Genomic DNA, 21,365 nt, shown 5'->3' on the forward strand with positions numbered 1-21,365 from the left:
CCCCACGAGGGGCACATTTCCATAGACATTGACGAATTGTGGAAACATTTGCTGATATTCAGCATCTATTCTTTGGATTCGCCTATAATGTAATTACCGCTGTTTTCTCCAGAATAATGCCGACCGGAGTGGCTTTGGACCATGGGACAGACGAGGAGGTCGCCCAAAACAAAAGCATGAATTGCGGATCCTTGTGCATCTGTTCGGCTAAATGGCCAGTCAAACATGGAACCAGAAATGAGTGGCTGAAGCAGATAATAATGAAGAAAGCCTTCAAATGAGGTTGTATCCACCTACAAACGCATGCAAAGCAAATGTAAGTTCTGTTTGAGGTTCCATCAGATGATAGAGATGCTTGTCGTGAGTAGTGGAACAATTCACTGACAGCTAAGAACACGATCCTCTCTGCAATGTCAGAGACGCTTGCGCTTTCGCTTTGGCTGTCTGATAGCGTTTGTATAGCCTTCCACTTCTTCAGGAGTGCCTCCGAACGTTGCTCTAATGAAATCGCAAGACGGATTCTCCCCAACGATCTCCTCATTCAATAATACTATCGACTGGATGGGCACTTACTGATTGGAAAGTGGCAAGGCGTTGGCTGAGTGAATGTGTAATGCGGTGGCATGCCTTATGAATGCATGCAACCGCATGATAGCCATCGAATGGGGAAAGAAATTGAGAAGAAAAGAGGAGACGGGGAGTTATAGCCTGCCTTACCCACGGCTTTCTCCACACTGCACCTCATTTGTAACGAGAGGCTTCTGTTGGATAATATGAGGGTGATCACTTGACACCAGAGCAAATGAGATGGAGATGGGAAAAGGAGCCTTCAGCACCACCAGACGTTCCTCACAGTCCATATTCCCCTCATGCCAGCCTTGAAACTCGACTGACTCGAGCCGACAGTTGGTCGATTTCTGGCGTCCACAATGCCACTGAAGGAGTGCCGTGGGAGAGGATTTGGCCAGCACACATTTGATACCCATTCGCATCTCCAAAATCACAACGCACTTTTGACGATCTTTGCTCGCGTTGGTCATGCCGCCTTCAAAAATAGGATACCTCAACGAACAAACTTAGTTTAAATGCTCCACTGTCTTCAACGTCAGAATGGAAGCCCAACGACGGAGTGATAAGACCGCCACCGTATACACACTCAAGAAACATTACCCACAGTGTGAATTGCATGCCCTCAACATAATTTACTCCTCCGAAGGGCATTCCTGCCCAGGAATGTTGCACATTCATGTAACAATTACTTAAGAGTGATCTTGTCGCTTCAGCTTGGAAAAGGGGTGCAAAACCGTTGGACGTGATGTTCCAAGGTTGGAACTGGAAAAAAAGGGGAGGTAACATGTAGTAGCTGTGGAGGGCCAACATCTACAAACGCCTTCTCGCCAACAAGACCAACCAACTTTTAAACGTTCAAGGAACGAGCAAAAAGACATTGTCTGCTTCTTCGCCTGGCAAAGGCATAGCGGCTGTAATAATACATTTGACAGTCTTCTCACTCGCATTCACTCACGCATTCAAGCCACAAAATTTACATTGATAATCGGAAAGGAGATGGGTGCAATGAAAGGGACAATCAATCAGCCTATTACACGATAAGGACGACGAGGTTCCAGTAGTAGTAGTTGTTGTTGTAGTAGTAGTAGTTGTAGTAAATAGACACAGTATTAAAAATTGAGTCGAGCGCAGCGCCACGCACGCACACAAGCACGCTCGCGTGTGTGTAAGAAGAAGGAGAAGACGAAGCGTCACATTAGGGGTTAACTCGGGGCGACTTGACATTGCCGACACCGCCACTGCCACAAACGTTGCTGCTGCCACCAACGCTGCTGCTGCCATAGCTCAAAGCATCTGAGAGGAACTTGAAGATCTCGCCTTGCAGCAACAGGCGTCCTCCACCTCCACCCTGTTGACGCTGCAGCAGCTGCTGGAGCTCCATCTCTGCATCGTCGTTTGTCCCGCCTCCTCCCTCGTCATTGTCGGTGTCCGTGGCACCTTCGTTGATGTAATTCCCTTCGTCTTTTCCGTTGCGCTTGTCAACAGTGCTAATCATCACTATGGATTCGGTAGCAGTGGTTTTGTCAAATCCTGTCACGTCCTCCTCCAATCGCAGTTTCTCTTCCGCATTTTGCCAGATGCTCTCCTCCACACTGCCCTCTGCAATGAGGCGAATCACGCGCACAGGCCTAAACAAGACAGACTCCACATAGCGAGCCTCTCACGCCAGATGGAACGGTGAAGCGTTAGGGGAGGGGCAGCTTACTTCATCTGGCCTACCCGATGGCATCTGTCAGCAGCTTGACGATCGTTGTAGGGATTGAAGTCCACGTCGTGGATAATGACCACGTCTGCTCCTGTTAAGCTGATTCCGAGACCCCCGGCCTTTGTGGAGAGTAGGAATATGTCGTAGGTTTCGTCGCTGTGGAGGAGAAATCAAACGTGTGGAAGGTGATTTTTCCCAGGCAATGGTTGGGAATTCCGATCACTCCACCTATGCTTAAAGTCGTACAACTCAAAGTCGCATGCTTCACAACTTTTCACCTTAAACAAGAAGGCTTCACTGATTTCAGTGAGGTGGAATATGCCTACAGTTACGTACATTTCCAAATTTTGAGGTGAAGGAGTCTTCTAAGTGGTTTGAAATGGAATCGCATGTACCTCATTATCTCGCAATTCAGCGATGTAGAAAAGCAATTATTGTGGAACGTCGAGGTTAGCACTCAAAACGAGACTTCACATGCTGGAATGGTATTGTCAACATAATTAAACCAGTCTCGTTAGTCTTTACGATGATCTTGTTTATGCCAAGTTGGTCACTTCTCGAGGTCATTAGGTGTATTTCAAAAGAGCTGACGCGGAGGCTTGTGTGCCCTTACAACGTCTTTGAAGATGAGTCTGTAAACCAATATCCGTTTTCATACATGCGACACCCAGTCTGGACACTGATTTTAAGGGCAGGAGGTATTGGCTTACCTCTAGACAGCTTGAATGCGAAGTATGCAGTTGTTTATCTCATCTAGAAATTGCCAATCATGAAATATGACTCGATTCTCCAAAAAATAGTTTGTACTGTTATAAAGAGGTAAAAAAGGGAATAATTCAGCGTTAGTAGCTCTAAATAGTGCAGGTGACTGCTTAACCCATCGAAAATGCGTCAAGTTAAGCTTCATTACCGAGAGTGGCCGAATAAATTAACTAGAATGAGCGTTTCGCTGTGGTGACAACTGGGAGAATTACCAGTTAAGGAAACTGCCGACTTGACCTTCAATGTCAATTGAAAAGTTCATTTTCTTAATGATAAATGCATACAAAGTTAAGAATAGATCGGCCGAAAAAATAATTTCAATGCTTCCTTTACTTGTTAAAGGTATCGATGAGAGTCTGTCGATCGTTGACAGCAGTTGAGCCGTCCATCCTGAGGAATTTGTGTCCCTTGTTTACCAGGTACTCGCCGAGAATGTCAAGAACCAATACAAACTGACTGAATATGAGGATTCGATGGCCCTCCTTTAGCATGCCTGGTAGGTTGTCGTCTAGCCACTTTATCTTGCCTGAGCCATTCACCAGTGTCTCTGGTGGTAGAGCGAATGGATTCAGCACCTAATAGCAGCAGAGTGAAGGGAGGAAAACAATGTAATCAAAAAGCGTCAGAAACGAGTCGAGAAGGAAGAGCCGAAAGGTTTGATGAAGCATGTTTCAGGGCTAGTCAAGTGAAACCTTTTCAAGTGGATTGTGACCAATTTCGGCAGATCAGTGGAAATCTAGGATCGTAGACCTTTAAATGTAAAAGAAGGATGGTTTTTTAGGACTGCCCATTGTCAGGACATACGCATATATAAGCAGTCTTGAATCAAACCTCAGTCAGACCAAATCAAGCTTAAACCACTCAAAACATTCGAGCAGTAGTGTTGGTGTTATTTATCCTGTTTACCCATTCATCCCTCACGGGCCCCAAACAAGATTTTTGTTTCCAAAACCACGCAAAAGAACAATGCAACATTACTTCTTGTCATCTCAGACTGGCTAAAACCAAAGTAGTAACGCTAGACAATAATCACGGAGTTTCCGGGAAGAACAGATGACAGACGACCAACTACAACATCATTTCATGTGTAGATAACACTTTTTTGGGTTTCTCTTCACAATTCTTTGCATTGTGTGCTATACAGAAATGTCAAAAGGTCAAAGAGTTTTTGAAAACTAATTTGGACTTTTAAAGCAACCAAACTTTTACCAAAATTTACTGGGGGTTGAAGCAAGATAATAGGTCAGCAAAGCAAGAAATAGCATTCTTCGACTAACCCATCTTATCTCGTTCATTTAATGCTAATATAAACCGTAGTGCATCATAAGTTCAGAACCCGAAATGTGTTGGGACTGCTCCACTTGCAACACAACATCATAGAAATTGACAATTTCTCATCAGTTAAGAAGAAGTAACAGCTAACTAGAACATGGATTAACCAATGAGGAGTTCTACTCCTCCTTGTAATATCCTTGATGTCTATATGGGCAATAGCTCCTGACAAATACTCACATCATAGAGACGGCAGACTTTGTGGATCTGGTGATCCGACAGGTTGCAGAGGTCCTCCAACACCAATGCCGGATCTGCATCCGAATGACTCGGGTCATTGTGCAGAATCACCGAGAGCTCCTTCAGCGTGTCATCGGAGTATGCGATGCCGGGCAGCAGTAATTCATGATTTGCCGCCTTTCTTAACTGCATTAGCATGTTGAAGGGTGAGAGACGCTCCACTCCACTCGAATGCTCCAATCCCCCAGTTGCTGAAGCAGAATCATCCACATCAATTGAAGCTAAGGGATGGAATCAGCAATCTTCTGCAAAGGCAAAGGGATAGACCTTACCGGTATCCAGAATTGAGATTTTCGGCCGTTTCGCCGCGCCATTTGTGATAACACCTTTGGAGAGAAGAAAGCTACTCTGTCGCTTCACTGCAGACATGTCTTCATCCTCTCCCACATCGGAAGCGATATCTGCCGCACTAGCACCCTGAGCATTCCTAAATTTATTTATCAGGTTTGTGTACGCGATTCTCTGACTCTCCGTGAACGGCACGCGTACCGTCTCCTCTGTCTTAGGTGGGAGTTGCTGCAGTACCTGAGATTTGAGTCTGCGTAGGCAAAATGGTTTGAGCAGCTGCTTCGCCTGCTCCACCCTCTCGCGTTCAAACTGACTTCGATTCCCGAGAAAAATCGAAGCAGAGGCGCCCTTACCGTCTTCTGCTTCAGTGCCCTCCCTTCCATCAGCATTTCTCCGATCTCCTGTCTGATCACTGCTGCCAATGTTTGCGGCGCTGGGGTTCGTGGTCGACTTGCTCATCAGCTGAAACATACGCTTCAAGTGATCAGCATTGCCACCAGCAAATAGATCGGGCATGACAAAAGCGAGGAGGGAGATTAGTTCAATCAAGTTGTTTTGCAGCGGCGTGCCCGTCAGCAAAACCCGGCGTTGTATTTGGAAGCTGGAAAGGGTCTTGTAACGCTGCGTAGTCATGTTCTTCAGCATATGCGCCTCGTCAAAGATGCCGTACTTGAAGTCTACACGCTTCATCAGTGCACGATCCTCCAAGGTGCTTGTAGCTGTGGAATAGCTGGTGAGGAGAACGTTGAAATCAGGACGAGAATCATTTTGCTGGCACTCGTAGATTTTTAACCGCATGGCTTTGCGCACATCAGCAGTGCCCTGGTAGACGAGGATCTTGAGCTGAGAGCACCAGTTTCTCAACTCGCGCTGCCAGTTATCGACAGTTGAACTGGGACACATGATGAGATGGGGCCCACGTTCACCCTGCTCGTAGAGATATGCCAGCAGAGCGATGGCTTGAACGGTTTTACCCAGCCCCATTTCGTCAGCCAGAATGCCATTGACGCCTTCGTCGTGAAGGATACGAAGCCAATTTAAACCGACCAGTTGATACGGTTTCAGCTGGCGTCTGGACGGCATAAAAAACAGTGATGATCGAGATGATCCAAGAGATATTAAAGGACCTACAGAGGATGCAGAATGACAGGTTGTTCACGAAGAAAACCTGTTTTCTTGTTTCGCGACAGATCACCGCCCTCTTTTGGCAAATCGACCGAATCGTCAGCAAGGAGACTAGCAATTCTCGACTGCACCCGTTGACTGATAGCCTCACAGCTCTTTAGCACAGAGGTGAACATAGAACGAGCTTGCATAAGCTCCTTGCAGGCATCAATGAGAGATGTGGAGAGGTAGCGTGTGGCATCGAGGCGTAGTTTGAGATCCACAACGGTGTTGAAAGGCCGTAGATTGATTATCACCTCCGCAGTCTTCTGTGAGCATCCGTTCATAAGGTTGAGCTCTTCTAGTGGAGCCTCATTGAAAAAAGTCAGTAGAGCCTTCCGCTCTTCTCTCCTCAAGCCAAACTGTTTAATGTGAGACAGATCGCTTTTATTTCATTAAGCTGATATTGTGGACAAATTGTAAAACGGTAGATAAACGTACGTCGTCCAACTCATCCGGCTCCTCCTGGGAAACATCAGGTTCCTCGATAACCTCCTCCGGAGGCCGAGTTGATGAACTTCCACGGCCCGTTCTGCGTCTACCCTGGCGCTTTTGAGCTGGTGGAAAAAAGAAAGGTAGGAATACACAAACACAAAACAATGATGCACACACCCCTCACAGCTCAAACATTTCCCGTCAAAAAGTGAAGCAAATTGAACTCCCACAGACATGCTGAGCGATTAGCATGAAGTAAACTCACCGGGAGTGCTGATGACGCCAATACCGGCCATGAAATTGGCCTCATCCTCAGGGGCCTCACCACCACCCGAGGGTTCTGCTTTAACCACAGAAGAGCGAGTAACCCGTCCGGCGGCCTGTAGCTCCTTAGCAACGTAGTCGCGTTTTTTGAGCTCAGCATCGGAGAGCCGATTACTGCGGAAAAATTTGTTGCTCGAATGACTTTTGCCTGCTCTATCCTGTGTCTCCTTGTCCTTCGTCGGCTCTTTTATAGACCCCGGAGAAGTTGACTTATCAGGTTCTGTGGTTTTAACGGCCGCTGCGTCCTCCCCCACCGCTTTGTTCGTCTCCGATGTCGCTGTCACCTGATTAAATAAGTGTCATAAGAGTCATATTATTGCGAAAGATAAACTTGCCCTCATGAAATCTTATGAAATAGCAATAGGACACAATTATGCTTAAGTCCCACTCTGACTACATCTGTCTTTTCAAATTTTTGTAAAAAGGGTGCCGTATGTCCATAGTTTGATGATCTAAGTGGGCTTCATTGTAGTATTTGTTGATGTATGGATCTTCACAGTCTCCTGCCCTCCCAAATCTTCCACACGTAGCTATAATAAGGCGACTTTTGGACACTGTCAGACAAAAGATCTGTTGTTGCAATAATTGCAACACTTGTGAATCCACCTCAAAAGAATGAATAATGTGACGCAGAAGGAAGGCAGCTGACGCGATGAGCATGTTTGAAAAGTATGGACTGTCGACAGATCTCGGGTCCTGTGTAACGGGTATAAACAAGATAAGAGAAATCCGGGATATTAGTAAAAATGTTCCAGACGATTAACGTAAAAAACGCTTTATCATTGATATTAGCATCCCTACAAACTGCGCAAAAAAGCTTATAGCACTCCAAAGCAGGTGGCTAGGGAAAACACAAATGGCAATAAAGTGGATGAAATCAAGAAAGAGCCGCATTAAGTCACTTCAGCATTCACAATTCGTTTACTGTATAACACCGTCCGGCCTTCAGCGGGACATGACAAATGAGTCCACAAAACATAACTCGGGAGTTAAACTAACTGAAATTGATACTTCTGCCCTTTTGATACAAAATTAGCACAGTATCTTTGTTCCCAAGTAGCAAGTGACTAGAACACACAGTTAACTTGCGACCAAAAAGTTATTTGCTCCTGTTTAACACCGAAATACGAGAGGCATTTCGGCTTCTCGTGAAGTAGCATGCACAGCGATGGTTAGGGTCTCTGTTCAAGTTGCTAAAGCTGAATCTAAAACCAGGATACCTCCTGGATTGTTTCGCATGGCTATAGCATCCTACTTTGGCCATTTAAGTAGTATGGCTCATAAAGTCACATTATTTCCACACCAATTTGGACAGAGGAAACTAAACCCAGGAGAACGACGGGGTTAGGTAAGAGGTCAAAGAAGCGCTAAACGCTTGCAGAAGTTTAGCAAATTGGTCGCAGCATTTGTAACTCCCACTGAGGAATATAAAGTAACTCAAGAATGTCAACAGCGGTCCATCAGAACCTCCATCCCTTGTGACAAGAGCAATGTATTAAGTTAAATCTGTTAAAGTAGAGTAGCACGAACCATGAATCGCAAGGTAGTGAAATCAAGGGAGTGTATAAAGGTAGCTAACCGTTGACTTAGAGGTCTCCTCAGCAGATTCATTCAGGTTGAATTCACCACCAGGCAAACCGGGATAGGATATACTCTTCGGTGTGGCCAGCCTCTGTCGAGCTACCAACAGGTTATGTGGGTCAACCTGCCGTACAAAATTGCGTTCGGTCACCTCGGCAGCCTCCACTGAGCCGTCTTTTCCAACGATAACTCGACGATAGTACTTGTTCTCCAGCTTTCGAGCAGGCCGACCACGGAATGAAGGCATGTTGATCAACTCAGGAGACTTAATATTTGGGATTATGCGGGAGGGTTTTGGCTTCTCAGCTTGAAAAAAAAGGAAATAACGAGTGACTAAGGGCTTGATTGTAATGCCCATGACTGTGAGCTACAACCCACATTTGGGAGTGAGAATGAGTTTAAATCTAGCACGTTCTTCCTCCTGTTTATTACGCAGTTCCAAGAGCTCAGCATAGGTCTTGTTGAAATCCAGGAGGTTTTTTGTGAAGCATCGGTCAATGTGACAGCGTTTGAATTGGGGAAAGTGAGCTTGGAGTGTGGAGATTTTTGTGTGCGAGTCGGACCCCTCATATGTTCGAATTCTTGTTTCGACTCTGAAATAGAAAATACCAGAATTGTAAAAAAGCTCACAAACAGGTTAAATATTATTTTTAAAACCAACACAAAAATGCCTCCTACAGTTTGTGCGTTTTAAGATGTCTGAAGTAATTTCAAGCAGAGAATTCACGCAATAAATAAGGCTACAATTTGACTCAAAAAGTTGAGCAAAAATGTAGTCTCAAGTGAATAGAAAGATACAAACAAGATCAGAGCGGATTTCAGAGGCCGCCCATATGCTATGGGAATGGGTTATCAATCAAACCTGTTTTCTGCAAAACAAACTATTTGATGGGGCGACATTAAGGCTAAGACATTTGTAAATTCTGCAACTCCCGCCCACAATCCCGTAAAACGCTAATCCTACCTGAGATAAATTTGCCAGGACAACACAGATTTGTGAAGTAAGCAGCCTGTTTGGTTACTTTTTGATTGCAAAGTAAAGTCAGGCCTTAGAAGCTGACGCAAACTTCATGAAGAAAGACTTATTTCAAATCCTCTAACAACTACCTCGTGTTCACTAAGATTTGCGCTTAAGTTGGATCCGCCAAAATAAGGCAAAAAGCTGTGAATCACACACTGAGGTCGTGACATTCGACTACAGAGCCAGGCGATTCATTAAGAAACGTCAGACTATAAGAATTAATATTGCTTTGAAGACAAACGTTCCGTGAAAAACATTGTTCCTTTCAACACTTAATAATACAGTTAGCCAGCATACAGTACTCATTAGAATCAGTGTGAATTGAATAAAAAGGGATTACACAAAATCCCATATCAAACAGTAAGGCTATAAGTGATTGAAAAACCAAGCAGTTTGGTAAGGTATGTCACGTCATAAGATATCCAAAACAGTTAACCAATGTTCAGTGTTCATACGAATTCACGCGTGAATTACATGACCATGGGTATCATAGAATCACGCCGTAGGCGGAACTAGCGTGAACACACTTCGCTGTGCAATGGAACGACCGGTTAACGAATGAGGTCAGATTTGGGATTATTTTAATAGCATGCATCACGCATTGTTTGTAAAGACACGCCTACTACAGTAACGATAGCAAATTATTGTAAATATAAACTACATAAAACCCATGAGAGCCAAATAAGCCGCAAAATGAAAAATACAAAAAGCCGAATTTCTACTCACATCTCATTGAGCGGTTTATAGGATCCACGGGGTCGGACTTTTGGTTTTCCAATTTGCATGAAAGGCGTGTACTGTGGAGCTATGGGCGCCGAAGATGAGGAGGGGGTTTTGGGCGAACCAGTATTCTGGTCTCCAGATGGCTGCGTGGCAGGGACATCGGCAAGGGCTATGAGGTTATGAGGTGATAACAAATGGGGGCTTACTATCAAGATTAACCACAAATTTGGGCTGTTCTTCGGTGCCTGCAAAAATGTGAAAATTAGGGGTAACCCTGCGGTCATAGTAACGAACAGAGGGACAATTAACAGGGCAATAGTACTAGACGAATACTTAATATACTACTATGCCAATTATAGTAGAAATTATAAGAAAATAAAATCGACATTTTTTAAGCGGGAATATTAGACAAACGAAAAAAAGATAGAGGAAAAGAAACAGTTCATAAAACGCGACCTCTAACCTGTGTCAATACTGATACTTTCTAAAAAGGATTCCGAGTTGCATTGGCTTGTATAATCACTAATTTCGTCTCCCATGATAAACTCAGTGATATGCGCGACTGCCAAAAAGGCATGAATTTTTAATGTTTATCAAAAAATTTAATCCTTTTATGAGCGCAACCCAAGCGCTAATGAAAAGAAATCCGTCCAAATAATGTAAAACCGAAACTACAATGGCTAACGAAATTTCCCATTGGTTCAACAAAACAAAAGTACCCTTTCTACATTTAATTGGCGTCTGTAAGTAATCGCAATTTTTAGAAAAAAATTATTCGCAAAACTTTTTGACAATGCATTTAAATACCAGTGTATTGGTGAATGCATTAAGTTTGACAAATTTAACATCACAAAATTGGAATAAATCGGTTTAATCTTTGACGCATGATGCAAGTGACAAAACCCCAAATTAAAAACAAAAAACCCATATGTATGTTAATTGAAATTACTAAGAACGCGTTGTGGGTAGGTTTCACCAGATGTTGAGACCCCTACCACTTATTTGTCGAATAATTACTTAATAGATGTGTTTAAAATATGTAAACATGGTGCCGCTTCAAGCAAGCTTCTGCTTTTATAAGCCTGATTCTCATAAATGGAACGCGTTCACAATGAAGCTTGACTACACCACTAGAATGCAAAAACTATTCGAACATTTCCCTCTTAAAGCACATAAATGTAGTGTCCTGAGACTTCCCGGCATGGGCCGAAGACCAGCTACCACGCGTGGTGCAATACCCAGGTCAAAAGTGGCTCTTTGACAAAACTGAAATTTAAACAATCATCGATTCACATAAAAACCTGCTTTCTGCTGTAGCTGAAGCGCTGCGAGTCTTCTTTAAGGCCGATTGAAGGCCTGGTACTCGAGCAGGATATATATATGGACATATTCGACATTCAGTGGGGCTTGCATTAACTGACGTGGTCTGAGGGTGCAATGGCGGAGACCCGAAGTGGCCTCTTCCCTAAAACCGAGACTTAACCTAATAACCAAAATATTACCGTGGCTCCACCTGTTTTCAGGTCGTAGATTTTTCGAATACCCGTTCGCTTCTTGCATCTAGAACAGATTTATGTCTGGTAAACTAGATTATAACTTTCCAATCTTGTAATTAGTTAAGGCATTTCTTTGGATCCCTTCATTCAAGTACTCTGCCTGATCTTGACTAACAGTGTGTGAGGCCGAAGTAAGAAGTTGACATCTCTCGGATGGTGAGCACTTATGCCATTCATGGGACTCTGGGATTGCGCTTGAGTCGTAGCCATGGTATTTGGTCAAGAAAAACCTGTATGAACCAGAAAATCATGAGCTTTACTTTAAAGCCGCTTTTGTCAGCTCAGCCTTCTTCACGATCACGCCACCAGGACTTAAAAGAAAAACCGTTTACAGAAATGACAACACTTCAAAATCGCTGATCGCTTGTAATGTCAACTCAGTAATGCAATCCCGAAGTTGGGGTTTTTTTGGTGCAATTAATGTGTGTTTCTGCCCACACAAATTATAAAGTATTTCTACTTGGTGCTTGGAATGACTAAAAAATTTCACGCGGTAATTATTCATGCATAAAAACTGAATTAGATTTTCATGCATGCAAATTTCCTTCCTAGTTACCTTTTGCACGAGCAAATATATTATGCGTCCCAAATAAAATAAACACTAGACATCTTATTTTTTCTCAAAAAAAATAGAGATGTAATGATGAAATCAAGACAACATTCAGGATGTCAAATATGTAATTGCCGTCCGCCCGCTTTATTACCTAAAACATTAAGTAATGTCATTAGTTGAGCAAATAATTTTGATTTTTTAGAATTCCAACGCTGTTGCAAGGAATTGTGGCAGTTTTATTAATTCACTAATTGTTTGAGGTCTAATTTCATGCTCCAACTAGGGTACGAAATAGACGCAGACGCCGGTGACTAGACGCGCATAGATCGTAGGTTTGATTGAATCAGAGTGAAAGACTGGAATCCTGTAGAGCAGTGGTAACTATTTAGATTTAAGTTGATTTAATCCAAAGAGACGCTTTCATTCTTCATGTTGCTAATGAGAGGCAGGGCAGTATTTTCTAAAACAGAGAAGATGTAGTGGTCGGTGATTAATTTTGGGAGTAAGCACTACTTTTTCCGCCATTTAAAATCATTCTGTTTTATGTAATTACTTGCTTTTTGAAATGTGGCTCAACAACTTTATTACCAGTGTCTGAAGAGAGGGCGGGGTGGAGGACCAACCGCCCCCAGTCAGTTGTTACATTGTTCACATATAAGACCACCAAGTCGACCAATTCAACCGCTGCTTGGGGACTAGGAAAACATAAAATTATCATCAAAGCAGAAACATTCCCAGCTATGCCGATGATGCCACGGTTTGAAGCAGCCGGCTATGTCAAAATGGTAGCCGACACACGTCACATATTTGTGACGCTGAGTTCAGATAAGAAAAGTAGTTTGCTGGTAGCAAATGTGTCCACTAAGGGACTCAATACGAGAAATGTACCTCCGTTTTTACAAAGAAAGAAGCATTTGACTTTTAATTGGATCATTTAAATGGGTATTTATTAGTTGGGAACAGAAACGGTATTACTAATGAATCAAAGACCTACACAGGAGCAGAAGATCTGAGCTCATTTTGAGTAGGAAGTATCTGCGGCAGAGGTGTCTCATTCGATGTCTTCTCCACGCCCAGTGGTGTTCCATTGCAACCTTGTCCTCTATCCAAACCGCTGGGTCGCCAAAAGTAGCTCTCGTAGATGCTCATGAAGTCGTCATGAATGTTGCGTCTTCGTAGGGATTTGGTGGACTCGACAATCTTGCGACAGACCACATCACGATCCTGTAAGTAGCGACGGTACTCGGCCGCGTCCTCCATAACTGGACGCGGGTCGGGAGTCCGATGGTTGAAGATCGTTTTAGCCTCCTCCAACTGCTGAGTGACTTGAAAGAGGAAGCGACTGGGAAGTACTCTCGTCTCATCGTAGAGCCGGAACCTATGAAGGTGAAAGGACCATGACAGAAGCTTACCACCCATCTAGCATATCCGCAGGACAATCAATGTAGCTCTTTTCAGACAAGAGGCCTTCCAAGTGCCTGTTTCCTCCCTCTATTCTCAAATTCACATGGCACCTGATGCTAGTTCTCACCATGTCGCCATCAGAACTGACACGTGACGCCATTCGCTAAGTGGAGAAGTTGTAATATTATTTCGACCTCAAAACAACCGCAACATCTGACTTTTAACTTGTGACAACAAAAACTTTACCATCTACAATTACAGAAGTTGCATAAAATCTGAGACATTTTGATGAGAAGAGAAGAGAGAGAGAAAGAAAATGATTACCTATTGCCTTTACCGTCGACACAAATTTGACCCATGTCCTCCATCAACTCGTCATGAAGGAAGAGGAGGTCGAATTCCATCTTCCCCTGAATACCAAAAAGAAGAAAGAATGGGAAAAATGAAGGCAGACTCAGAGATATTTACACTTCTGGGTAGTTGGTATTCAGTAGTTTGAGCGGCAGAGCCAGTGAAACAGGGAAAAAAATGAGGTGCCGTAAAAAAATCAGTCAAGGTGACGTTATTTACAAAAGTGACTGCCTTCCGTTCTCACAGAGAATCCGATAAAAAAGACATTTAATGAGAAAATAGGTAAGATTTTTCATTCTTTTTGCCGAAAATTCAAACTCAACACTTGAGCCACTGAAATGACTGTTTTTGGACGGAAGTGGGTGTTGTCGGTTGCTGTGAGGGAGTAACAGGGAGATTTTTAACAACACAATCCCCACTTTCAATCTGTCATGTCTTTCCGATGAGGCATTAAGTAGGTGCGCCTCTGGAAGACAAACAAATCACCTGTAGTCCCGGCCACTTCCATCCGCTTCTATTAGCTCACTTCTGTCATGCAAGCATGCGTCAAATGCCAAGAAATGGTAACAGTCATTACTGGGGAGTCCTGACAGTGCATACAGAGGATGTGGATGAGGCAACGTCTCTCTCTCTCTCCCTCTCCGATCTACCTCCATCCCTCCCATTCTAATGGTCGTCAGCTGTCGCATCGCACACCCAACAGTTCCATTCTGCCCTATTTCATAGTGTCAAGTCTTGTCGTTTCGACCGGCGTCTATTGTCTGACTTTCAGCAAGCCATCCACACATCCACACGCCTCAACACACGCACACAGACGGACAGACTAATTAAGTAGTCTTGTGGTGATGCGTTGGTGTTGAGGGAGGTTGTCTTAGAGGTTCGCGGTGAGATTCTGAGTGAGCTTGAGTCCATGGCATTCCACATCCCCATGGAAGATGTGAAGATTGACAAGTCATTTCGATAGTCTTTCATGCTCATTGTCTGCTGTCAGAGCATTGTGGAAATCATTTGTCCAGTAGCCTCCTTCTCCAGTGATCTGATTGTCAACCACATCTTCACACACCAACCTCCAGGCACTTGAACCAAGTAGTGACAAATCATTCCTCGTAATTACTGAGAAGAGCGTACCTCTACCAATATGATGTCCCCATCGTTGAGTGATTCCTGAAGAATGCTAAGTGGTTTGGATAGTACCTTGTTCTGCTCCGCACCGCATACCACACACAACACTTTCTCTAAGTGCTGTACTGAGGAGAGCCTCTACAAATCCTGGAAGCGAGTTAAGCTGACTTTTTGAATGAGGGGGTGGAATTACATCCACTAGACGTTTACCCGGCACTTGATGACATGAGGGTTGACATTTTACGCTGCAAGCGTAGAGGCACAGCCACATTTGACCTACAACTACCCTGCAATGCGGTTACTGGTCACAAGCAATTCCGATGGGAACCATAAAATAGAAGTTCCATCAGCTTGGTTAATCAGGGCCTTCGCTAAGACGCTGTAAGACGTTTTCAAAATTCACTATCTTGACTTTTATGGCTGTAAATGTCCAGGACACAGAATGAGAGCTCCAGGAGAGAGCGATGATGAACTCGTAAATCTGCCATGAATTCTCTAAGTTCCACGGCCACCTTCACTCCCACATCATACCCTCCAAGTGAACCATGGGGTAGAATGGAGCAATCCAAGAATAATAATGACGTTGACAACTTAAGGTAATACCGAATTTCCTAGATGGTACTTTTAAACTGCCTAAGGAAAAAAAAGTTGATATTTTTAGTTAACAAGGTGCGGTATGACGTGTGTAAAGAGAAAAATGTGGCACAAATGTGGGAGACTTTTACAGACGATAATCTGAAGTGCAGTGTGATATTTGCTTTTTTAAGGTTGACATTTCATTGAGTGTCACTTGTGGCTAAAAATTCATGCCATTTTCAGACAGCACAACAGGCGGTTGAGTCAAGTGCGATTGCAGCATAAAACGTCAACCCTCAAATCAACAGGTGTCGGATTGGATTTTACCCCATTTGAGTCAGAAAGGCGGCTTAACTCGCCATCAGGGGAAGTGCAGCACTTGGAGAAGAAGGCGTTGCCACCTTCCTGTTGGGTGCAAGAGGGAGGGAGATGCCGTCTTATCATCATTTTTCTGACATTTAACACACACAGTAGGCACTTGGATGGTAAAAGTGAGGTGAAAGAAGTGGACGGGGATGGCTAGGCCTACAGGTGGTGCCTTGTCTGATCACCTACGACCCAGCTCAATTGCACTTCTCGGGAAACAATGAAGTCTTTGGGTTCCGGTTACTCCATTCGGGTGCTCAACAGGTTCGAATCCCCTAAGCACATAATTACCGGTTCATAAAACGTTTTCACAATCCCGGTCTGCTTGATCACTGTTGATTCTTAGCCTGCACGCCTAAGCAGATCATTTGGGGGATGTTAGACTCCAACAGGATAGTTCTCCCGTACCAACGAAGCTTTTTAAGGCACTCTACGCAATTCACAAGTCAACGTACTAGCTAGGAGGCAGCAAGAGATAGCAACATAGAGAAGAAATTACGGATTAGATAAATAGGAAGGGAAAGCGAGGGAGAGGAAGGAAAGGGTACCTGTTGAGCGGCTAGAATCTCCGCTGCATCATGATGTCTCTTGTTACGCAGATCGTTGCCGTTGACAGCAAGAATAGCATCACCGACATAGAATTCACCGCTTCGTTGTATTACTCGATCAGGAATAATCTCCGAGATTAGGATAGGCACCCCGTACTCAAGGCCTCCAGTAATGGAAATACCCAACTCGTCGGTGGACGAACGGTGCAGGGTTACGTGCCGCACCCGGTTGCACACCTCCTTGGCTATTGTAACACGGACCAAGGGGAAAAACAGTCAGGAAATTGGCAATAAAAGAGACAATTTGGTGAGAAACAGCCAAAGGTTTTCTGAAAAGGAGTACGAAGCTTGCTAACTGTGCGTCGACAATACATATTCTGCCCTCGTATTATGTCCCCTTTCACCTTCACGGAAGTCTCGCGGTGCTACATAGAGCTCATAAATTGCAGGAAATAGGACAATAAAGTGAACGATTCAGAAAGGGTGGATTCTGGGCGGATGGATGTGGCATAGGAGAGGGATTACACCTGCTTTCTACTCATTTAGCTTGATTTTCCATGATTAATGTCGCCTATTGCAAGAGTACCTCCGACTCCGTCCATCCGACCAGCGGTGGTGTCAATTCACTCATTATTAGTCATCAGAAAATTTTCTACAAAGGTTCCACAAGCATTTATTCTTCAATCCAGATATAACGGACCACTGCTAAACCGCACTCAAAAGACTTCACTTTAGCCTGGCAATCCGTCTCCCTCGCCTTCCAATAAAACGACCCCATAGGCTATACGATCTTGCGGCCATAAACGGTGGGGAGATGGGTGCGGACGCTAAGGTCTCGGCGTGCTTACTCATCCACCGAGCGATGGGCAGCCAAATTTTCAAACAAATGAGAACGCCAATGTGCCTAGTAGAAGTTCACTTAGTGACCGCATTATAATGCCGTTTGTCATTCTGCCCATTCATTGCCTGTCATCAACAGATAAAATCGTCTCGGGTGTTCTGACAGCGAGTAATATCTAAATGGAAGGGATCACGAAAATACCGGTAATAAATAAACCTGCCTTCATATGCACTCTTAAAATAATGGTTTTCTTTAAATTCCGCGCTGAAAATTGCGATGCTACTGAATTATGGCGTAGACCAATCAGTAGTATGCTACGCTCAAAAGACTTAAATTAATTAAATTACCAGTAGGAGAAGAATTAACTGATAATTTGCTTAAAATTACTTCATATATTTTGGTGGTCTGCCATTTGTCAATACTATCGGGCATGAATTCGAATATAGGACCGTATTTAGTTGTGGCATCAGATCTACTTTTTGTGAACGAAATCGCCAGAAGCCAGGCCGAAAAGAGCGGGTGGGAGTACTTACACACACATACACTCACACCCACAAAATAGCGAAAGAAAAAGATGATGATACTTAACAGCCCATACAGATGGTTAAACGATACCGAAGAAGGAGGAGGAGGAGAGAAAGGATTAAATTAGATTTTAAAAAAAAATTGGGAATAACTTCTCGGCATTATAAATCATTTAGGAGTTTTGCTTTCAGGGTCATATTTGGTCGGAAATGGGAAAGTGGTTGTTAATGAGCATGCTTAGGCCTTAACCCTCATTCGCAGTAGAGCTTGGTGCGATGACCTGTTGTGACGTGTACGAACTTGTAGGTCGAGCGCGATGGCTTTCACGCATGCAGCAAAAAATGTCAATCCTCATATTATCCGGTGTTGGTTGAACGTCTGGTGCATGTAATTACACCTCGTCTGATTCAAAAACTCATCTCGACTCACTTCCAAAAGTTGTGGAGCCTCCTTGTTAAAATGGAGGCAGAGCATTTGGAGGAAGGTGGGATACGTGTGTTGTGGTGTGTAGCAGAGCAACACTGTCTAAAGGTGGTTCAAATCGAGTCATCTAAAAGTCTGTACGAAGCCTTCAATGAGGGGCGTATCACGCTGAGAGAGACGCTCCGCTCTTGGGAATTATGAAGAATGTCTCTTGGATCAAGTCTCTGTAGATTGGTGGGTGAGCAAGGACCTTCTTCGCCATTCCCTTAAGTATGAGTAATGAGGCAAGTGGTTGAGAGTCAGGTCACCCGAGAAGGAAGCGTGACGAAGTTACTATGCAACTGTACTAACAGATGATGGGAAATAAGCTACAAAGACTGATCTGCACTTTAGGAGGGAGAAAGAAGGATAGTATTTCAACCACCTCGATAGTTCCTTGGTGATATTTCCCCCTTTTCTTGACATCAAACTCTCCTATATTCAATCTTAAAAGAGGACAGAGAGGTCGAGAATAAGAATGAAATTGAAACGGCGATAACTAAGGCTAGGCAGAATCACCAAGCTAGCTTATCAGCGAGAAAGGATTACTTCAGTTGGCTGGTCTTTTTCGTTTGTTTCAACATATTCGCTCAACGTAGAAGGAGAATGCTCACAATGAAGTGGAAACAGTGGACCTCAGCAAAGCCCGTTTACTTATGAACAGCAAAATGCGCGTAAGTTGTTGGTAATGCTGATGCCTTAAGGTTTTGTTAGCAGTCTTCCAATGTACCTCATTCGAGGATTCATTTTTGCGTTTCCTTTACGCAGTGACAAGAGATGGCTGGTCTTGCAGTAGTAGATGGATCACCAATCGAGATAAGCAGCTATACATTGGACGCAATTTGACAAATTGGTCAGAGCTCCGTGATAGAACTGTAATTATGAGTTCAAGTTCATCACTAGAATGGTGATTTTAGCAGTAAGAAGGAGTTGTTTGCGTTGAAAGGAGGGAGGAGGTGAGTAGTCCTTAGCATTTGTAAAAGTAATGAACTGACAGCTAACTGGACTATAGATAAACGGACATATCCACCTTCGAAAAAGTTTTGCATACTTTTTTTTTACCACCGTCGAGCCAATTGAAAGAAGTAAGTAAAAACGGATGGATGAACTGGTAGGTGAATAATTGGATAGAGCCAGGATCTGCGGCTGGGCAGACGTAAAGAGGTTTATAAGCAATTCAAAGATTGACGTTGATACCAAAAAATTTTAAAGAATTGGAAACGAATGGATGGATAGCTGAACTTAGGAGATCTCTGCCTAACTCATTCACTACCAACATTTATTCACTATCAGAAAATGAAATAATGCTCCAACTATTGTATATTTACTGTCAAAAGTGGGTGCTCTTACATTTCGTATGGTTGATTTTTATTCTAATAAGATAAAGAAAAATAAATTAGTGAGAAATAAGCAAATTCTAAATCACTCCCCGATGTATCTTCTCAACTTACCTGGAGGTGGATCCAGTCTTCCTCGGCACGTAAGATTGACTGTCTTGTGTCTACAAAGAAGTATTTCTGATTCAAGAGTGTTCCACAACCGTTCGTATTGAGGACCTTCCATTTTCTGGCAAAGGAGTTGAATCTGCTGAATTCGACCTGTGAGTTCCTTGTACAAGTACTTGGCTGCCATGCGTGTGCCATATAATTCATCCTTGTAAAAGAATAAAAACTTATTAATTCTGTGGGCAGTTAATGGTTTCTACTTGCCTAAAAACTAGCTCTGACAATGTTTGCTTATTCTTTTTCGTGTTCAAACAAGAGAATGAGTGACGCATTTGCAGCAAAAATTAAGGTGGGTAAAACTGACCATTTTACAAAAAGACCTATACATACGCTGTCTTAACTATTTGTTCACGAAACAAAAAAGCCAAAACTAGATTACATTTACCATTACACACCTGTAGGGCAGTAATATATGCTTTAAGTTCCAAATTTTCCTTAGTCATGATTGCGATTGCAGATCTTAGTCGATCACATATCATGAATTGACTTTTCCTTTCCTCATGCTGTTTCTCCAATGAACGTTTCACATTTTCCGCTAAAGTGTCCGAGCCGTTTGTGGACGATAACTTCAACTGAATACTGTGTAACTCAAGCAGTAGGTATTCAACTTCTTTGTCTAAGAAAGACTTTTCAGCAACGGCGGTTTCCAGATCACTAGCTAGCATAATCTCACGTGCCTAAAAACGTTAAGTAGAATAAAATTTAATACCTCAAGCCTTGACAGGTTCTCATAAGCAGCTTGAGCTTTTAGAGAAGTGTCGGAAAATATCGAAGTCAGCTTATTGAGAAGTTTGATAAACTGGTCCTTGTCTGAGGATAAATTTACCTTGCTTCTAATAAGCACATCCAAGTTTAGATGAACTCGATCAAATTCCCTCTCGTTAGAGTCTAGTGATTCAAATGCGTCTTTTGATGTCATACGTTTTCGAGCACCACGAACCAAAAGTATAATTGAACCAGCCGCCCAACAGCGCAAGATTTAATATTGCTGAGGGTAGAAGCGAAATGCACCTACTAAACAAGTCAAGGTCTACAAGCTCCTGCTTAGTTATTTCTGATGCCTAAAATAAATGCTATATATTAACTAAAATTAGCAATTTTGTTAAGTATCATATCCTGCATTGTGTGATAAAAAAATAGCACTTTAATTATCAACAAGTTGTTAAAGTTTTAAGCAAAAGCGCAGTCGCAAATCCTTCGATCTAGTGTGTCATCAAGCCTGAAGTAACGTTATTATGCCCAAATGTGGTAGTAAGCAGCTAACCGAATTAGGATGAGGACCGAGTAGCCTAGGCCCCCACACATCCAAGACGCAGCTGTAGCGTCCCAATACCTTCCTGAAGACGAAAGAAGGCATAACACTCGAGCAGAACACATATTCAGCACAGAGGTATTTGGGCTACTGGCGTGG

The 21,365-nt window shown here is 43.3% G+C and overlaps 1 protein-coding gene across 1 annotated transcript; it reads right to left on the reverse strand. All coding sequences in view use genetic code 11, as the record gives it.

The window, feature by feature from the left end:
- Positions 1-1,765: 1,765 nt before the first annotated feature.
- Positions 1,766-20,873, reverse strand: EGR_04351 (SWI/SNF-related matrix-associated actin-dependent regulator of chromatin subfamily A containing DEAD/H box 1; the record flags this gene model as incomplete). The annotated part of the gene is made up of 22 exons (XM_024493600.1): positions 1,766-2,198; positions 2,276-2,431; positions 3,371-3,612; positions 4,550-4,800; positions 4,882-5,969; positions 6,029-6,423; positions 6,503-6,618; positions 6,762-7,104; positions 8,400-8,707; positions 8,780-8,994; positions 10,149-10,314; positions 10,352-10,419; positions 11,447-11,571; positions 11,648-11,705; positions 11,743-11,931; positions 11,962-12,012; positions 13,249-13,632; positions 13,983-14,068; positions 16,622-16,866; positions 19,901-20,102; positions 20,350-20,631; positions 20,664-20,873. The coding sequence occupies 22 exons, from the start codon at positions 20,871-20,873 to the stop codon at positions 1,766-1,768; spliced, it is 5,613 nt and encodes a 1,870-aa protein (XP_024351921.1).
- Positions 20,874-21,365: the final 492 nt, after the last annotated feature.

This window comes from Echinococcus granulosus, assembly GCF_000524195.1.
Source record: "Echinococcus granulosus chromosome Unknown EG_S00027, whole genome shotgun sequence".
NCBI classification, from domain to species: domain Eukaryota; kingdom Metazoa; phylum Platyhelminthes; class Cestoda; order Cyclophyllidea; family Taeniidae; genus Echinococcus; species Echinococcus granulosus.